At 42.4% G+C, this 18,767-nt stretch overlaps 2 protein-coding genes across 2 annotated transcripts; both read right to left on the bottom strand.

Annotated features, from left to right (window-relative positions):
• Nucleotides 1-1,024: 1,024 nt before the first annotated feature.
• LOC104036498 (myelin P2 protein) lies at nucleotides 1,025-4,829 on the bottom strand. Its single transcript, XM_009490136.2, has 4 exons — nucleotides 4,757-4,829; nucleotides 3,070-3,242; nucleotides 2,711-2,812; nucleotides 1,025-1,075 (listed from the first exon to the last, which is right to left on the bottom strand). Exons 1-4 carry the CDS (start codon nucleotides 4,827-4,829, stop codon nucleotides 1,025-1,027), a joined length of 399 nt encoding a protein of 132 aa, XP_009488411.2.
• Nucleotides 4,830-13,629: 8,800 nt separating this feature from the next.
• On the bottom strand, nucleotides 13,630-16,814 carry LOC104036497 (fatty acid-binding protein, adipocyte). Its single transcript, XM_009490135.2, has 4 exons — nucleotides 16,742-16,814; nucleotides 15,305-15,477; nucleotides 14,979-15,080; nucleotides 13,630-13,680 (listed from the first exon to the last, which is right to left on the bottom strand). The coding sequence occupies exons 1-4, from the start codon at nucleotides 16,812-16,814 to the stop codon at nucleotides 13,630-13,632; spliced, it is 399 nt and encodes a 132-aa protein (XP_009488410.1).
• Between the last annotated feature and the right edge of the window lie 1,953 nt (nucleotides 16,815-18,767).

Here is an 18,767-nt window from a genome sequence, read left to right on the forward strand (position 1 = left end):
CGTGATGGCATGGAGGCAATGAGAAGGGATGAAATACTCCATGTGGTTAGCATGAATGCTGTGGTGTTACTGAAAACCAGTTCATGGAGAAAAAAATTAATAAGCTGCTACAGTGCTTTTTGATTAAATAGGTTTGGTTCGTCTGGTTTTAACTTAGTTAAAAGCACAGAGTAAGTGCAATGGGAGGAATGAACAGCTTAGCTACTCAGCCAGGCTTGTTACCAAACTCTACCCAACGAAATCGCCTTTATGTGCTTAACATTAAGCACATGGTTAAAAGCTGTGCTAGAAATAGAGTGGATTGCTGAGCACTTCCCAAAATGAAGCCATCTAGCCTTAAGGTTTCTGCAGTTCATTCACACCTGCTCTACACTTTGTTTCACAGTTTGAGAGCTGTTTGGCAAAAACCCATGGATTATATTCTGACAATTTTTTCCTCTGGTAGCTGTTCTCTTCCAAATAAATGCCAGGGTATAAAAAGTGGTACTGGAAGAAGTATAAACATTTTGGGATGAGAATGAAACAAAGAGGTGATAAAACTATGAGGCTGAAACAATAAATTACATTGAAAGTAAAAAATCCTGGTGGTAAAGATGATTCAGCAATAAAATCTTTTACAGGAAAGGAATATTGAATACATGAGATGAGATTTTTTACACATATCAAGGAAGCAGTGTTAACCCACTCCTGGAGGCAGATCAGTTGTGTTTTACCATTTTACTCAGAAATAGTCAGACCATTTATGCAGACAGGAACAACAGAAAAGATGGCACCATCCAAGAAAGAAAACATAAATCAATCATGTGGAGAAAAACACTCAGTTTTATGTGTTGAGAAGCTTTTATTGGATCACCACAATACTTTGGATTAGTTACACTATGGCTCTGAAATATCAAATTATAGTGTAGTCATTTTCCCAATAAAAGGAAATAAGAAAATAAAGAAGCACAGTGCATGAGGATTTGGTGACTGAACTAAGCCGAGTTTTAAGAGCCAGTCCCAGTCTGGTGCAGAGGGAATTTCTTCACACTCTTTCATAGACTCTAGTGCAGACAACTCCTTTCATGGCACATTCCTAAAGCACAAAGAAAAAGATTAATATAAACCTTTCACTGACAGTTGGTGTGTCTGCCGCAGTAACCACTGAAGTCAGTGAAAATGCAGATGTCATATTTTACATCTTTATATATTTACATAATTTTTAGAGCAAACAGCAAAGATCTTTTTGTATTTCAATGGGAGTGGTTTATATTTTAACATCTTCAAACTTAATTAAGTGGCATATAATCACAAATAGATTGCAAAACTAGGCTCAACTTCCAGAAACAAATTTACCTTCCTTGGTATTGTTGCTGGCTTGACAGAAATATCAGCACTACATAGTTTATTATGCCATGGTCCATGAATGCTTTCAATTTTACAAAGATTTTTTTTTTTTTTTTTTTTTTTTTGAGGGAAGCAGAAGTAGTTTAGAGGTCAGGCTTCTGACCTAAAAAACTTTGCACTTATGAGTCACAAAATATTTCTCCTGACTCTCTCACCCCAGCGGCCCTCAGTGGCTCCTGGTGACTCACAACCATGAGGTGTGTGCGACAGAGGTGACAGGACATTAAAAAAGACCTCATCGGTCTGCAGAAGATGATGCTTCCTCCCCAGACCTGTTTTAGGCAAGGGGCAGATGGCAAGACACCGATAGAATGGGGACCCTACCTCTCTGTGTTTCGAAGATGGTTTAATAATTAGAAAAAGTTTACACAGAAATGCAGCCACGATGAGATGCAAAACCTAATCACGCTTCCAAGTGTACAAAAGCTTACAAAAAAATGCAGTCAGAACAAGCCAGCACATAAAGGTATAATGCTGCTTTCAAACAAGTTGCCCAAATTAGTTTGACTCCACTCTTTAAAAACTTTAATGAACAAAGTACTTTCCTTCCTTCAAAAGTGAAATCTTAATTTTAGTAGTGATCCTTTACAACTAGGGTTCCTAAAATGTGTTATCTCATGGCTTGGCCAGCCCATGGGTTTCACTTGGCTGCTAGAGAAAGGCAGGTTGAAGGTGGTGGTGAGGGAAAGCCACCGTTCCCCCGCCCCCATGAAAGACGTGGCTCCCACACCATGGCGAATGTTTCAGGGGAGCCATCAGGACCTGCCAGTCCCTGTTGCAGGTCACCAGGCAGGCAGGCATGGGCACAGAGGTGCTGGCTTTCACACAATAAACCTCAAGCACCTGCTTAGTGCGCTCGGCATGCTCACATGGAAAAAGCAAACCAAAGTGTATGAATTGGTGGGCTTTAGTGGAAAAGGTGTAAAATCAGTTTTCTAAGTGGACAGGCTTTATTCCAAAGATAGGAAAAAGGAAAGAGCCAGTCCAGGGACAGCAGTAGCCAACTTGCAAACTTTTATTTGCATTTCACAGGTTTGTGCCGTTTGAAAACATAATTTCTTTTAAGAATAATAACCTTGAAAGCAGTAAGTATGTTGTCAATTTATGGCAGCTCTGCCAATATAGTCACTTTAAAGACAATCTGCTGTATGGAACAATATTTATTTCCTTCCAGCTTGTTTCCTACGTGTGGTTCCATTTTTCTCTCTCTTAATTTATCTCACAAGCCAGAGAGAAAGCCAAAATCATCAGTCATTTTAGACAGAAGCAAACTGAAGGCTGCATCCTTCTGACCTTTATCAGCATACAAGGAGTGTGAGCTTACCACCACCATTTTCCCGTCAACCAGTCTTCTCTTTATCGTGGTCTCTTTGCCGTTCCACTTCTGCACTTGCACCAATGCTCCTTTCTCCAAGGTAACAACACTCTGCAAAGGCCAAGAGAAGAGTTTCAAACTGCAGTCTGAGCTTTGCAGAGTAGCAATTCATTTTATGTTCAGCAAGATCTGCATTCTTGGCTAATGACATGCTTAGTAACATCAGTTTCAGCACCATAGTATTTCTTCTTTCAGTGCTTTATTTGAATAGTTTGGAAAAATCATAGTGCACTTAAGGGGGTAGGAAAAATTTATCCTGGTGCTCTTCTAGGATGTCAAGACCACTCAGAGATCATCAGCCCCCTTACCTTGACTTTCCGGTCATCTGCTGTTGTTTCATCAAACTGCTGGCCCAGTTTGAAAGAGATCGTTGTATTTTTGAAGGTGCTTTCAGTTCTGATGGTTACTATGTCCCCTTTCATACTGATGATCACATCAGGCTTTGCCAGGCCACCTAGTTTCCGGGTAGCTAAGCCCACTCCTAGAAATCAGAAACAAAACTAACATTACATTCCAGCAAGCAAGAAACTCAGTATCCTTTCATAAATCTTCAGTGGAAGAATAAGGAACAATTTCTTCTTGAATACTCTAATGCCTGATTCAGATAAGACACTAATTCTTCAAGTGTAGAAGTACTGCATTCAGAGGCTGAGGCAGCCCCAGTTGAAAAAGTGCACCTTCGGCAAGAAATAAAGATATACATGAGTATACACTTGTGTACATTTAACTAAGAAACATAGATGGTTACAAATCTGCATGAATTTGTGTAGAGACAAAATAGGTAGAAAAATTCAGAGGAAAGGTCTATTTCTCATAAAAGCTTGCAAAAATCCTTTTTTAAAAAAATTCTTGACAGATCTGAGAATCTGCACTTTTGTTAACCAGCTGCATGGAAGAAAATGGATACTGAACTGCCAATATGCTGGTGCTTGTTCATTAAACATACAGGAGATTGGGCAATTCCTAGGTTGCTACTAACATCCTTTAAGGATCCTTACATCTAAACCTCAGTGAAAAGTGCAAGTATGAAATATAAAAAACAATGAAGAGCAAAGAGCTACAGAGGGCTTCAGGGAAAATCCCATGTCAAAAACATTTTATGCTGCCTAGCACTTTTCAGTTCAGTTCATTGTCTACAAGTTGTGAGGTCTGGGGCAAGTTGGAATGAAGGCCACTGATGATGTATTGCTGTTTTATAAAAGCAGAAAGGCGATAGATGTAGTTATTGCCTTTGTCAATGCTATGCTATGCTCAGATGAAAAGATCTGTATAAAAGGGTATAAGGTTATCTGTAAAGTATAATGCTATCTGCAGTAATTATTCCATACTAAACATTTCTGTTCAGATCTTCAGAAAAATATCTGTAGCTGTACTTTCATCCCACATTTACTCTGGTTACTTAATTAACTGCAATTCTTTTGTTATTCAGTTTAACATTTCAAATAAAGGGAATCAGTGTCTCAGTGAATCATTTATAGAGCAGAAGCAATGCTGTAGCTGACTGTCTGTGCACTTGCTATATAGGAATGAAGCCAGCATTAAAATGAAAACAATGCCTAATTTATTACATTCCTGGCATTCTTCAGTAACAGACAGATTCATTCATAGGATTTAGACCTCTGAAACCAAAGTGTCATGAGACATCAGCTCCATTATATATTGAAAATTGTCACAAGTCATGAGTTTAATGGTGTAATCAAGAGAAACATAAAAAAATGCTGTATCTCCATAGATTCTTCTCATTACAGAAAAATAAATTAGATAGGTCAGTTCAGTTAGAACAGAAGTAAATTTATTATGGCAATTCAGCACCTACCTTTCCATTCTTCCATTTTAGATGCTAAAGGAAAGAAAGTAAATAATGCTAGAAAAGTAATTACAGTGCTTTTGTGGCCAGGCAGAAGGCACCATCCATGAGCAATGCATAAGATGAAGAGGAGACATTCCCAAAGAAAACTTATTAAAAAAAAAAAAAAAAGAAAGAACATTTCTCACCCAATTCTTTCATATAGTCATCAAAATTTTCACTGGAGACGAGTTTCCATGTTCCCACAAATCGGTTACACATTGTAGAGGCTTTGTGAGGCAGTGGTCCTCCAGAGAGAGGCAGTGGTCACACCAGCTCTTGGTGGGAGTCGGAGAGATTGTGTGCCCGACTCAGACCTTGCTGGCATCCTTTTAAAGATGCCCAGTCCCTGTGGCAGTCAGGATGGGCCAATAGGAGAGGCAGTGCCAGAGCAAGACAATGTGCACCTTGTTCGAGGCAGCCGTGTCAGTACCAAGGCTCCGGGTGACGCCTGCCTCAGCTTCCTCTGCTGAATAGATCAGGACACTGAGGCGTGTGTGGGGATGGGGACGTGAGGTTACTACTTGCATCCACAGAGCAGTCAGGGGACACTGCCGTGGGGTCCAAGCAACATGGAGTCACCAAGCACAAGAGCACTGCATCCATAGGAAACCCAGCTCTGACTGTCCTCCCAATGCCATTCTCCTGCTATCACCATATAGAATAGAACAGAACAGAACAGAACAGAACAGAACAGAATAGAATAATTTCAGTTGGAAGGGACCTAAAATGATCATCTAGTCCAACTGCCTGACTGCTTCAGGGCTGACCAAAAGTTAAAGCATGTTATTAAGGGCATTGTTCAAATGCCTCTTAAACACTGACAGGCTTGGGGCATTGACCACCTCTCTAGAAAGCCTGTTGCAGTGTTTGACCACCCTCTCAGTAAAGAAATGCCTCCTAAAATCCAGTCTAAACCTACCCTGGCACAGCTTTGAACTGTTCCCATGTGTCCTATCACTGGATACCAGGGAGATTGGCACCTCGCCTTCTTTGCCGCAAGGGCACAACGGTGGCTCATATTCATCTTGGTGTCCACCAGGACCCCCAGAGCCTCTTCTGCAAAGCTGAGTTTAAAAGTTTAAAATGTCTGAGTTTGAACATTCAAAAAGTTTTTTAAAAATGTACATTTAGAACTATTGTCTTGTGGTTAGTAAAAACCAGACACAAAGAACAAATCCATAAACCATATGTATGTTTGACAGGCAGGAATTTAAAGCATTGTAATTCAAATACACCTCAAACTGAAACTATTTAGTGTAAGACCACATCAACTCTAATTCTGTCCTTCCCCTTCCTAACCTTCTTCCTGGAGAAAACTATTACTTGCAACATGAAAGCATTAGATGGCTTCTTTCTTACTTGTGTGAACAATAGTTGCCTCTTTGTCTTTTTTGCATGATTACACTTTCTGAGTTATGACTACCTATAGGGACTTTTCAGATGTACATTGTAAGGATGGAGGAGGGACGCTGGGATTATAGGTTGTGGGACCAAATTTCTTGTGTTTAGGGTAGAAAGAGTGAGATGGAGCTGATGCTGGGCCAAGGTGGTGAGGTTTGGGTCTTGTCTTGAAAGCTGTCATATGCAAGAAGGGGAACATGCTTAAATAGGAAAACAATACCGCCTGAGCAGTGAAAATATTGTAGTCTTTGGATTATCATAGAATCATAGAATCGTTTAGGTTGGAAAAGACCTTTAAGATCATCCAGTCCAACCGTTAACCTAACATTACCAAGTCCACCACTAAACCAATTAGGGGTAAAGTAGCAATTTCATGTTTCCTGGCCTGGTGGCTGGATTATTTATAATGAAAGTAAAAAATAGGAATCATTAAGATCAGAAAGGACCTCTAAGATCATCATTCCAATCATCAACCCAACACCACCATGCCCACTAAACCATGTCCCAGAGTGCCACGTCTACCTGATTTTTGAACACTTCCAGGGATGGTGACTCCACCACCTCTCTGGGAAGCCTGTTCCAATGCTTGACTACCCTTTCCGTGAACAATTTTTTCCTAATATCCAATCTAAATCTCCCCTGGAGTAGCTTGAGCCCATTTCTTCTTGTCCTATTGCTAACTACATGGGAGAAGAGACCAACACCCACCTCGCTACAACCTCCTTTCAGGGAGTTGTAGAGAGCGATAAGGTCTCCCCTCAGCCTCCTCCAGGCTAAACAACCCCAGTTCCCTCAGCCGTTCCTCATAAGGCCTGTGCTCCAGACCCTTCACCAGCTTCGTTGCCCGCCTCTGGACACGCTCCAGCACCTCAATGTCTTTCTTGTACTGAGGGGCCCAAAACTGGACACAGTATTCCAGGTGCGGCCTCACCAGCACCAAGTACAGGGACACACTCACCTCCCTGCTCCTGCTGGCCACACTATTCCTGATAGAAGCCAGGATGCTGTTGGCCTTCTTGGCCACCTGGGCACACCGCTAGCTCATGTTCAGCCGGCTGTCGACCAACACCCCCAGGTCCCTTTCAGCCAGGTAGCTTTGCAGCCACTCTTCCCCAAGCCTGTAGTGTTGCGTGGGGTTGTTGTGACCCAAGTGCAGGACCTGGCACTTGGCCTTGTTAAACCTCATACAGTTGGCCTCGGCCCATTGATCCAGCCTGTCCAGATCCCTCTGCAGGGCCATCCTACCCTCCAGCAGATCGACAGTCCCACCCAACTTGGTGTCATCTGCAAACTTACTGAGGGTGCACTCAATCCCCTCATCCATATCAATGATAAAGATATTAAACAAGTCTGGCCCCAAAAAAGAGCCCTGGGGAACATCACTTGTGACCGGCCGCCAACTGGTCTTAACTCCAGTTACCACCACTACTCTCTGGGCTCGGCCATCCAGACAGTTTTTTACCCAGTGAAGAGTACACCTGTCCAAGCCATGAGTTGCCAGCTTCCTAAGGAGAATGCTATGGGAGACGGTGTCAAAGACTTTGCTGAAGTCCAGGTAGATGACATCCACAGACTTTCCTTCCTCCACAGGCGGGTCACCAGGTCATAGAAGGAGATCAGGTTGGTCAAGCAGGACCTGCCTTTCATGAATCCATGCTGTTTGGGCCCGATCCCCTGGTTGACCTGCACATGCCTGTTGAGCATACTCAAGATGAACTGCTCCATAATCTTTCCCGGCACTGAGGCCAGGTTGACAGGCCTGTAGTTCCCCGGATCCTCCTTCCGGCCCTTCTTGTAGATGGGTGTCACTTTGGCAAGCCTCCAGTTGTCTAGGACCTCCCCTGTTAAGCGGGACTGTGATAGATGATGGAAAGTGGCTTGGCAGGCTCCTCTGCCAGCTCCCTCTATACTCTCAGGTGGATCCCATCTGGCCCCATAGACTTCTGAGCATCCAGGTGGCATAGCAGGTCGTTAACTGCTTCCTCCTGGACTATGGGGGCTCCATTCTGCTCCCTGTCCCTGTCTTCCAGCTCACGGGGCTGAGTACCCTGGGGATGACCGGACTGTCTATTAAAGACTGAGGCAGAGAAGGCATTAAGTACCTCAGCCTTTTCCTCATCCTTGGTGACAACGTTCCCCCCAACATCCAGCAAAGGATGGAGATTCTCCTTGGCTCTCTTTTTATTGGTGATGTACTTGTAAAAACATTTTTTATTATCTTTTACAACAGTGGCCAGATTGAGTTCTAGCTGGGCTTTTGCTTTTCTAATTTCCTCCCTGCAGGGCCTAACAAGATCCCTGTACTCCTTCTGAGTTGTCCACCCCTTCTTCCAAAGGTGGTAGACTCTCCTTTTTTCCCTGAGTCCCAGCAAAAGCTTCCTGTTCAGCCAGGTCAGTCGTTTTCCACGCCGGTTGTTCTTACGGCACACGGGGACAGCCCGCTCCTGTGCCCTTAAGACTTCCTTCTTGAAGAAGGCCCAGCCTTCCTGGACCCCTTTGCCCTTCAGGACTGTCTCCCAAGGAACTCTCCCAACCAGCATCCCGAACAGGCCAAAGTCTACCCTCCAGAAGTCCATGGTAACAGTTTTGCTGCCCCTCCTCTTTACGTCACCAAGAATCGAAAACTCTATCATATCATGGTTGCTAAGCCCAAGATGGCCTCCAACCATGACATCTCCCACAAGCCCTTCTCTGTTAGTAAACAGCAGGTCAAGTGAGGCATTCACCCTGGCAGGCTCGCTTACCAGCTGCATCAGGAAGTTATCCTCCACCCTCTCTAGGAACTTCCTAGACTGTTTCCTCTCTGCTGTGTTGTATTTCCAGCAGATGTCCAGCAAGTTGAAGTCACCCACGAGAACAAGGGCTAGCGATTGCGAGACTTCTGCCAGCCGCTTGTAGAACGCTTCATCTATCTCTACATCCTGGTTGGGTGGTCTGTAGCAGACTCCCAGCAGGACATCCGCCTTGCTGGCCTTTCCCTTCATCCTTACCCATAAGCCCTCTACCTTGTCATCACAATTGTTGAGCTCTATACAGTCAAAACACTCCCTAACATACAGAGGTTATACTGTGGTTGTGGGGAAATAACAAGGTCTTAAGTCACAAATTTTGATTGTATATGCAAAATGTTTTTATCCTATCAGTCATAACATCAACAAGGGTAAGTTGAGCAGAACTTCCCATTACTGCTCAGGTCTAATTACAGTGCAGTGTAGGGAGGGAAAGTCTAGAGTGATTGAAAATTAAAAAAAAGTGAAGAAGAACTCTCCCCCACAGTAGCAAGCAGATGCTGTATCTGTAATAAGTAAATAAATGTCAGTCTTTGAAGGTGTTGTCCACACAAAGCTCTGCTAAAGCAGAGATGCATTATATCACATTTTGTGTAAAGAATAGCTAGCTCTTTTATCCAATCTCTGGAAATGAGAAAGCTCCTCCTAAATAAAATTATCTATTATTTCTAAAGGAATAATACAAAAATATGCTACCGTTGCTCCTCGGGCATTCTTTGTTCTTTCATTTAATTGTCTTACCCACATAAAGGCACTTTAACAAGACAAGGCTGGTGCCTTTGGTAAATAAAAGATGATTGGGACGTTGTAAAATCAGGCCCAAAGACATTCAAGAAGAGCAAACTAGTCAGAATAGAACAGCTCTACTGCAGTACCAGTAACCTTAAGAACAAAAGTGACAGAGAATTATTTATACAGACAAAACCCCAGTCTTAAGCAGTCTCAAACAATGTTGACATTGCTACCATCTATCTCTTTGTCACTAAGGAAAATCAGCACTTTCATTTAAAGGACTTACAGTCTAGAACAAAGAAGAGCAGGGAATTATATCTCAGTAGAAATAATATCTGTGGAAACCAATCTTTTCTTAAAGTTTAAAGGAAAAAAAGTGTCAAGGCTTGTGAGTACATGTGATAAAAGAGAGCTTTGATTCCCTTTTTTTGCTTATGGTTGGAGTAAAACAGGATTTGAAATCAAAACACTTGCAGATTGTGAAGCAGCACTAAAGCTAAAATTGATAAAAATATTGAGCTAAAAAAGTAAAGAGACTATTTAAAGAAAAATGGAAAGTAAATTTATGTCAATTTATTTAAAGGAAATATGATCTGGGCAAATTCAGTGCCAAAAAAAGTCTAAATTAAATTCCTAGGCAAGTCATGAAGAAAACAGAAATAAAAGTGGAGAACAGAGGCCAAATGCCTGCCTCACTGTGAGGACACGAAGGATGTTTTAACACTGACTCTATAGAGCCAAGGGATCGACTCCCAACACAAGGCGAGGGGTCTGCCTCTTCCCAATAGCTACATTGGAGGGTGCAAATAGCTTTTTGTCTCCTTAGCTGGGGCATCCCCCAAGATCAGACGAAGACTGCTGGGGCTGAGGGAATGGGTCCAGCTCAGGGCAGACTGCAGAGCTGGGTGCACACTGGGCTTGACTGGCCAGGATGCAAAAGTACTCTGAGTTCTTTCCAGTGGAAAGAGAGTTAAAAGAAAAACAGAAAATTAACAGAAAGGTCAAAGCTCAGAATAAGCCTTGCTTCATCTGTCTCCTGAGCTGCTAAAAATCTGTGGGTGTGCGTTCCCTTTCCCTCTTGTCATACAAGAAACCTCTAAAAGAGTTGTGAGTAAATATGCTGACGGGCAAAGATCTCCTCCTCAGCATTCAAGGGCGCCTGCTGCGATAAGCGTGTCACCCACAGGGTTTGTAGGGGTTTGGTGAGATCCTCCTTTTTCAGAAAGGAATGTTAAGGGATAGTTTCTGATTTTTGGAGAACAGTTCAGCACTACAGAAAAGAGAGGGGGACTTGTGCTGCTCTGCAGACAAGGACAAAACGCTGATGTGCCTTTACCCTTTAGAAATGTGTGCTGTCACCTCCATCCAGGTCTGAGAGCACACACCTGGAGGAATCATCTCCATTTATTCAAGAAGTCACTGGGCTGCTGCCTCTTCTAGACAATAAATTTTGGCCTTCTTCAGAGAATAAATTTCAGACATGTTCATATTCTAAGAAAAGCATCACTAATACTTCATTATGGTCCTGGCCCTGTTAAAGTTTATAGACAGAATGTCACTTTATTTAAATTTCCAGAAGTTGAAGTTTTAAGTGGCTTGATTCATTCACAAAGTCTGAAATCATTCACCAGGTACTAAAATAAATGATGATGCTTTCAGAAGAGATAACCTCGCTCTGAAAAATCAGGCTGTGAATGTTAAAATTGTAACTACAGTAACTGCAGGCTTTATTAAGAATGTAAGATTTCTGGAAAATAAAGGCTGCTATATGAATATTAGAATATTGGAAATTTGACTTCTGAAATATAGTACTTCCATATCTGTGGACAATGGGATATATTTAACTATGGGCTGATCTTTAATGTCTATATATAGCTTATTTAGGTCAATGTTGCTGCTTCTTATGATCATCTCCCCCACTTTTTTGCCAGTGGTTTTCTGCCACTAAACTGTAGTTTTATCCTGGCTTTTGTAAATAATTTTGGTTCTTGTGAGGTGCTAAGTAGATTTAGTATTGTATATATGCGGTACTCTGAAGCATACTTCCCTCCCCTATACAACTGCTGTTCTTCAAGCTGATGAGATTTCACAACAAATGAAGCCAAGGTAAAAACAGGGGAGCTGTTTGTTCATGGCTTTTTTAACATTTTCTGCAGAATTCTGTAAATTCCAGAATTTATAATTTTGGAACTGCTCTTAAATGACTCCTTAGCTCATCCAGAGTGCAGAAGTCTGTTTTCTTTTCCCCTCTCCAGTTATATTAATAGTGCAGAAACTTGGGAACAATCTGAGTCATGCAGAGGAAAGTTCAAGGGTATGAGGTCTCTGCTGCTAGCAGTAGGGACTCAGCACCGTCACCTCTGACAGCTGACCTCAGGAATGTCAGGAATATGTGGAATTTGGTTCATAGATCTCAACCGCAAAGCTTGAGATATGCTCATTTCCCCATTTTGTGGTTACTGCACACATTTTCAGATTCTTCTTGTCCAGGTTTTACCTAGACTTCTCTTTTTTTTTTTTTTTCCATCCTCAGTTTGAGTCCTCTCAGGTGTAGAAATCAGGGCTTCTGTGGACATGAAGTTTTGAAATAGAAGGCCAGGCCTAAGGGCAGTAGAAGAAAGTAGTTCAAGAATAAGATGAGTTGAAAAACATGGTATCCAAAGGGCTTACGCATCTAGAGAAGCTTAAGTTCCCAAGACTGATCTAACCTAATGTGCTACTAGGGAATGCATATAGAAAATAAATGAGGTTTTACCACTAACAAACTTTTACAGGCTGTCATGGTTTAGCCCCAGCCAGCAACTAAGAACCACGCAGCCGCTCACTCACTCCCCCTGCCCCGATGAAATGGGGGAGAGAATCGGAGGAGTAAGAGTGAGAAACGCTCCTGGGTTGAGATAAGAACAGTTTAATAATTGAAATAAAGTAAAATGGTGCTGATAATAATAACCATATAGTAATAATAATATACAAAGCAAGTGCTGCACAATGCAATTGCTCACCACCCGCCGACAGATACCCAGACAGCTCCTGAGCAGCGATCGCTGCTCCCCAGCCAACCCCCCCCCCCAGTTTATATACCGAGCATGACGTCATATGGTATGGAATAGCCCTTTGGTCAGTTTGGATCAACTATTCTGGCTGTGCCCCCTCCCAGTTTCTTGTGCACCTGGCAGAGCATGGGAAGCTGAAAAGCCCTTGACTAGCATAAGCAGTACTCAGCAACAACTAAAACATCAGCGTGTTATCAACATTCTTCTCATACTAAATCCAAAACACAGCACTATGCCAGCTACTAGGAAGAAAATTAACTCTATTCCAGCTGAAACCAGGACACAGGCTTTTAGTAAGCCTGAGAGTACTTATTAAGCTATGATTCTTAATTCAAGGCTTTTTGTCTAATCTAGGAGAAAAAGAGATGTTAAGGAAAGGGACATAAACAAAATAATCACAGCTGAGAGCTACAGCAGCTATAATTTCACACTTCAGGTGGAAGAGGACAAGATCAAGCCACTTCAGATGATCCCTGGGTTTAAAATTGTCAGCATTTGTGTGAGGAGGAGGTGCATGGTTCCCTGTTCATGTCGGAAGCCAACGCTGGGCATCCACAGTAATCGCCCTCCTCCCTTGCCCCAGGAACAACGCCTGTCACTCGAAGCCAAGGTAAGCAGCCCCATTGCCCTTGCCGTGCACAAACTCCTTGCAGTGGGTAGCCCACTCACAGCACTCGTGGACGTTTTTGTGTCCAGGTCTACATCTATCACTGTCATACAACAAGTGCCGCTCATGGGATCGTCTCTGATCCTCTTTCCACAGTGAGATGGGCCACAGTTACCAAGTGTGGTACTAGCTCTCATGCCATGCTTTCCCACACAGCACCCCTTCCCATGCTGCATCCCCCCAAACCCTTTTCTTACAAACTCCAGCACAAGCATAGGTTGTAGAAAGCTGAACATTTTATTGAATAGCCACAACAAATTAGACTAGCTGATTGTAACTGGTTTGGGATATACTTGTAAAAAGTACAGTTCTCTTCTCCTTCAGTTTAGTTGTTTATCTCCAGCTTTAAGCAATAGTCCTGTGTGAAGATAGCTTCTTCATGCTTTTTCATAAACTCTTTTGCAGGTAACATTATTCATGGTGCATTCCTGGAAAGAAAGGCAAATTCAATCAGCTTTTAACTCTCACTAAATATTTGTTAGTCAGAAGGTAGAGAATTACTTATCCATTGGGAGCCAGTGTAAGAAAAAATTTGCATTTCTCCTCCTCTAAAACCAATTGCCAAAACAGTGAAACTCAAGTTTGAGAGCTTCAGAAACAGAAAACTATAGTACAAGAACAGGACTGAAAGAATATTAAAGGACTGCTCCAGATTTCTAATCTCCTCTTGAAAACCTCTAAAGAAGGCTCCTAGGACTTGTATGGAGGGTGATTGGAGTCTGGAGCTGGGCATTAGTCTTTTTTCCTTTCACCTTTTGCAGCTGTGGCTTGTCTTCTTCACACACGTGTGCACAACACATACCCACACATACACACACAGAGTCCTACACAGCTTTCAGACTTGCAGCTGCTGGTGTCAGCCTCTGCATGTTAGGCTCTGTCCTCATCTATTTTTCTGTTAAATCAAACTCTGTTTTGTTCAATCTTTCTTAATGAAGTGGTTCTTAAAACCTATTTCTATTTGTTCTCCTCTGGTCTCTATCCAAAGAAATTTAAATATTAAATTTATGGACATATTATTTTTCTCTAGAGGAGGGCAGAACTCTTCAGGAATTTTGTGTATGTATATCATTTTGTAGCATGTAGGAATCTCAGCTGCCTTTTATGAACACAGATTTGGTTCCCTCCCAGATTCTTCAAAGTGTCTTTCCTAAAATTGGAAAGCAGCACTGGGAAGCCCTAAACTGCAGGTGGGCCTCACTGGCACCAAGTCAAACACGATACTCTCTGACCAGATAACACCAACGAACAGAGCTCAGATACAGGTTTCTTTGTTTTGCTATAACATCATATCATTGACATAGCTGTTGGTGATCCATAGAGCGGTTCCCACAGATGGCTGTTGAGTCTCTACTGGAGACGAACATCAGCACAGAGCGGACGCACTTAACATGGACGTTGCTAACGCTTCCTTTATACTGTTAAGGACTTAAAGATTCTGATATATAAAAATTTCCCTCACAGGGATGTTGTTTTTTTTCCTCCCTACTCTTTCCTAACCATGTCTTGCTATGAATGGAGAACAGGCACCTCCATACAATTCTGTAAGTTTAACGGCATTTCAGTTTTAATATATACGCCAGACTTATTCAGAGAGACTTCTCGCCAAGTGCACGGAGCCCTTTCAGATGCTTTCACTCCCCGTGTTTGAATCCAATGTAATACATCTGCCAAACAGGAATTCTGCACAATTAATTCAGTGATTAAGTAACAAAAATGAACTCACCACCACCAGGTTCCCATCCACCACTTTTCTCTTTATGATAGTCTCTTTTCCGTCCCACTTCTGCACCTGGTTCAGTACGCCATTGTCTAGGGTTATGACGTTCTGACAAAGAAAAAAAGCAAAGCGTAGCTGCTTCATCAGGGTGGTCTGGGCTGAAGAGAAGGTACTGTCTCCATGTCCAAACAGCACCGAAGCACAAAGCATCCATAGCACTCTTACCTTTGAAGGCAGCATTTCTACACTGGATGTCAAAATCAAAACTCCATCTTCCCGCTCCCACACCCTTTTTGAGAGATGTATTTGGAAAGTGCTGGTTTTGGACTCACCTTGGTTTTTCTGTCGTCTGCTGTGGTCTCATCAAACTCTTCACCCAGCTTGAAAGAGATCTCTGTATTTTTGAAGGTACTTTCTGTTTTGATCATTATCACATCACCATTGATGCTGATAGTTACATTGGGCTTGGCCACACCAGCCATTTTCCTGGTAGCAAACCCCACACCTGTAAATAAGACAGGGCACTGAAATTTTTATCTTTACTCAATGTCTTTCCCTTATTTGTTGGGGGGGGGGGGGGGGGAAGGAGGAAGACTTCAGTGATGATTTCCCTATTACTTTCAGAATTTTTTTATTAATTCCAGGTTGCAGAGGTTCCTTTGTAACATCTCACTAGCTTGGTATGATTATAGACCAAGCTGGGTGGGATGATGGATGATGTAAGGAAATTCTCCTCTCTGTCATTGTCAGAGTAGTAAAAGCAGTATTTTGAAGACCGAGACAGGATTTTAATGCTAGATATTTGCACATACACTTGTTCTAAATAGCTGTGGTGGTTTGTACACTAACTTGTATGCTAACTGTATCTAAAAGTAAATAAGCAGAAATATATGACAGTTTCTAAGCCACAAAAACAAACAAGAAAAAAAAAAGCAAGCACTTTTTATCAGTGGCTAGGCTGAATAAAAGGAAATGATTAAGAAATAGCTGGCAATGGATACATCCTAAGTAAATCTGGGGTAAAGACTAAGAGTGCAAGAGTCTCACCGAAAGCTGTCTGAATGCTGCATAAGTCTCAGTATTTTACCCCTAATTTCCAAATAACCCCCCAGCTTTTCAGCATGTACCGATCCAATCAGTGCAAGTTACCCCATACTTCCCCCCACACTAAAAAAATGTGGAAACCTTTTAAAGTCCAATTTTAATTCTAAGCAAGAAGCCTACACCTTAAGAGAAGAGTGTTATCCCTCAGATCTTTTTGCAAGTATCTGCATGAATCTATGCAATTTTCTTTGTTAATATTCACTGGAGACAGCTACAGAGTTTCATTCACTATAACAGCCATGACAATTAATCGGTCTCCTAGTCCAGTAGCAATATAAAGAAGTTTAGGTGTGTTGCTTTTAGACATAGAGAAGCTTGTTGCATTCTAGCATTATACCACTTTGTATGTCTAAGGATAAAAGCTAATCCACACAAAATATTGCAGTGACATGTTTTACTTCCATTTATAACACTACTAAGTAGGCATGCACAGACTTGGCTTACCTGAAACTATTCCTCCCAATCAAGGCTTTTCTACGTTATAGGAATTTGACATCGCTAATTCAAACAGCCAAGTTCTCCAGTTTAAGACCATCTGATCAAAATAGTTGGACTAAAACCCCCTTGGTAAACAGCATAGCCAGAAAAAGCAAGTAAGGAATAAAGTTCAAAATCAGCATTCCTTCCCTGTCCCAGACACAACAACTCCAAACAACAATTCTCACCCAGCTCTTTCATATAGTCCTCAAAGTTTTCGCTAGAAAGGAGCTTCCAGGTGCCTAGAAACTGGTCACACATTTTGTCAGGCTAGAGAGAAGTCTTCCACAGGATCAAGCAGAAATGCAGGACAGGAGGACAGTATGAGCTCCAGAAGCTCAGTAGTTATCTTTAAAAAGGAGCCTTGGCCACATGATGCTCTAGGATGACCAATGAAGAGAGAGTCCCAGTGCCCAGTGGTTTCCTTCCTCCCTTACCCCTCCTTTGCCAGTAGGTCATAGTGTTATTATTCATATGCCCTTACTAGCACAAAGATCACTGTCTTGTTTTTATTTAATTATTTCTGTCATCCAAGAACACTCCACCTTAGAGGCAAATAATTAAATCATCTTGTCTTTCAGAAGAAAAACATAGGCTCAACCCACAGAGGGTTATGTTTGCTCCCATACTCTTTTCTTTCATTTCAGTCCACCATATCAAATGGACACAGCTAAATTCCTAGACTGTAAGATCTGAAAGGTTTTTTGGGATAATTTAGTTTCTGCACCCCGGCAGTCAGAGATTTTCTCCAGAAAAGCACAGCATTACAGGAAGAAGTGGATTTGGGGCAGAAAGAGAGAGTGCTGGTGGCTATAGAAGGGTAAGGCAATAAAATTGTTTCCTTGATTGGGATCTCTTTATCATTGCACCACCTGAATCAATTGATCAACAGGTCTGTATTCTGCTTTTATGTGATGGACAGGGGATATAGGGCTCTGTGAAAAGCAAAGTAACAAAACAGATTAATTCACTCCCTTTTCCTTCTGTGCTTTCTGAAGACCTATGTCCCAATGACTAGCATTATGACTAGTTATGGCATTAAGCTATGCTCTGGTATCAATCCACCAAAGGTTCATTTGTTTTCTGTCCATGCTGTTCAGGTAGTAATCTTTTTAAGGCAAGGTGTGTACAAGCCTGACATAATGAGGTCCACCTTGACTGATCCCCTAAGACCTGTCATAGCTCAGATTACAAAAAAATCTATCAGAAAGCAGTCAAGTAATTTCTTAGATTTTCCTTCTGGCTGTAACGTGCTATTCCAATGGCAAAAAGGGAAGGGAGGTCAGGAAGTCTCCAGCAGGGCCACCTCTGAGCTCAGACCAGTCTGCTCAGGACTGTGCTCTGTTGGGGCTTGGAAACCTCCAAGGATGGAGCCAGTACACCCGCCCTGGGCAACCTGCACCCCTACCCAGCTGTCTCCCCAGAGGAAAGAGTCTTCTTATCTCCTGTCTGAAACTCTCTTCTTTCAGCTTTTACCCATCGTCTCTCATCCTCCCACCATTCACTGCTGTGAAAAGCCTGGCTCCAGCTCCTTGGTCACTTCCCCATAGGTGTTGGGGGCTGCTGTAAGCACTCCCAGAACCATCTCTTAATCAGGATGAACAACCTCAGTCTCACAACCTCTCCTCACAAGGCAAGTGCTCCAGCCCCCTGAGCATCCTGGGGGGCCCTCTGCTGAACTCACTCCAAAACTGGATGCAGTACTCTGGATATAGCCTAATGAGTGCTGAGGAAAGGGGAATAATCATTTCCATCAACCTACTGGCTGTCCTCCTGTTCATACAGCCCAGCAAGTTTTTGGCCTTTCTGCTGCCAGGGCTCAGCTCACTGCCCACCGGTACCCTGAGGGCCTTTTCTGCAGAGCTGCTCCCTAGCCAGTCTGTCCTCAGCCTGCATTGCTGTGAGGGCTAAATATGTTTGTACATGTATAATTAGTTATCCTCTTGTGCCTTTAAGACTGCAGACTGTGGGAAAAATTACTCTTCTCCGCCCCCCCTCCCCCCCCCCCAAGAATAGCAGCTCATCTTAGATTTGGTCTATTCTTTTTTTGAGTTTTTGCATATTTACTGACTTTGCGCTAATCCCAAAATAAATAAAATAATATTCTAACTATTGAAGTCACTGATGCCTTTCCTGATCGGTTTTCTCAGAGTATCACATGCTCAGGTCCTCTTTAAAAAGAAACTCTGAGGGGCTGTCAGGTTTGTGTCATTA

This window comes from Pelecanus crispus, chromosome 2 (assembly GCF_030463565.1).
Source record: "Pelecanus crispus isolate bPelCri1 chromosome 2, bPelCri1.pri, whole genome shotgun sequence".
Taxonomy (NCBI): Eukaryota; Metazoa; Chordata; class Aves; order Pelecaniformes; family Pelecanidae; genus Pelecanus; species Pelecanus crispus.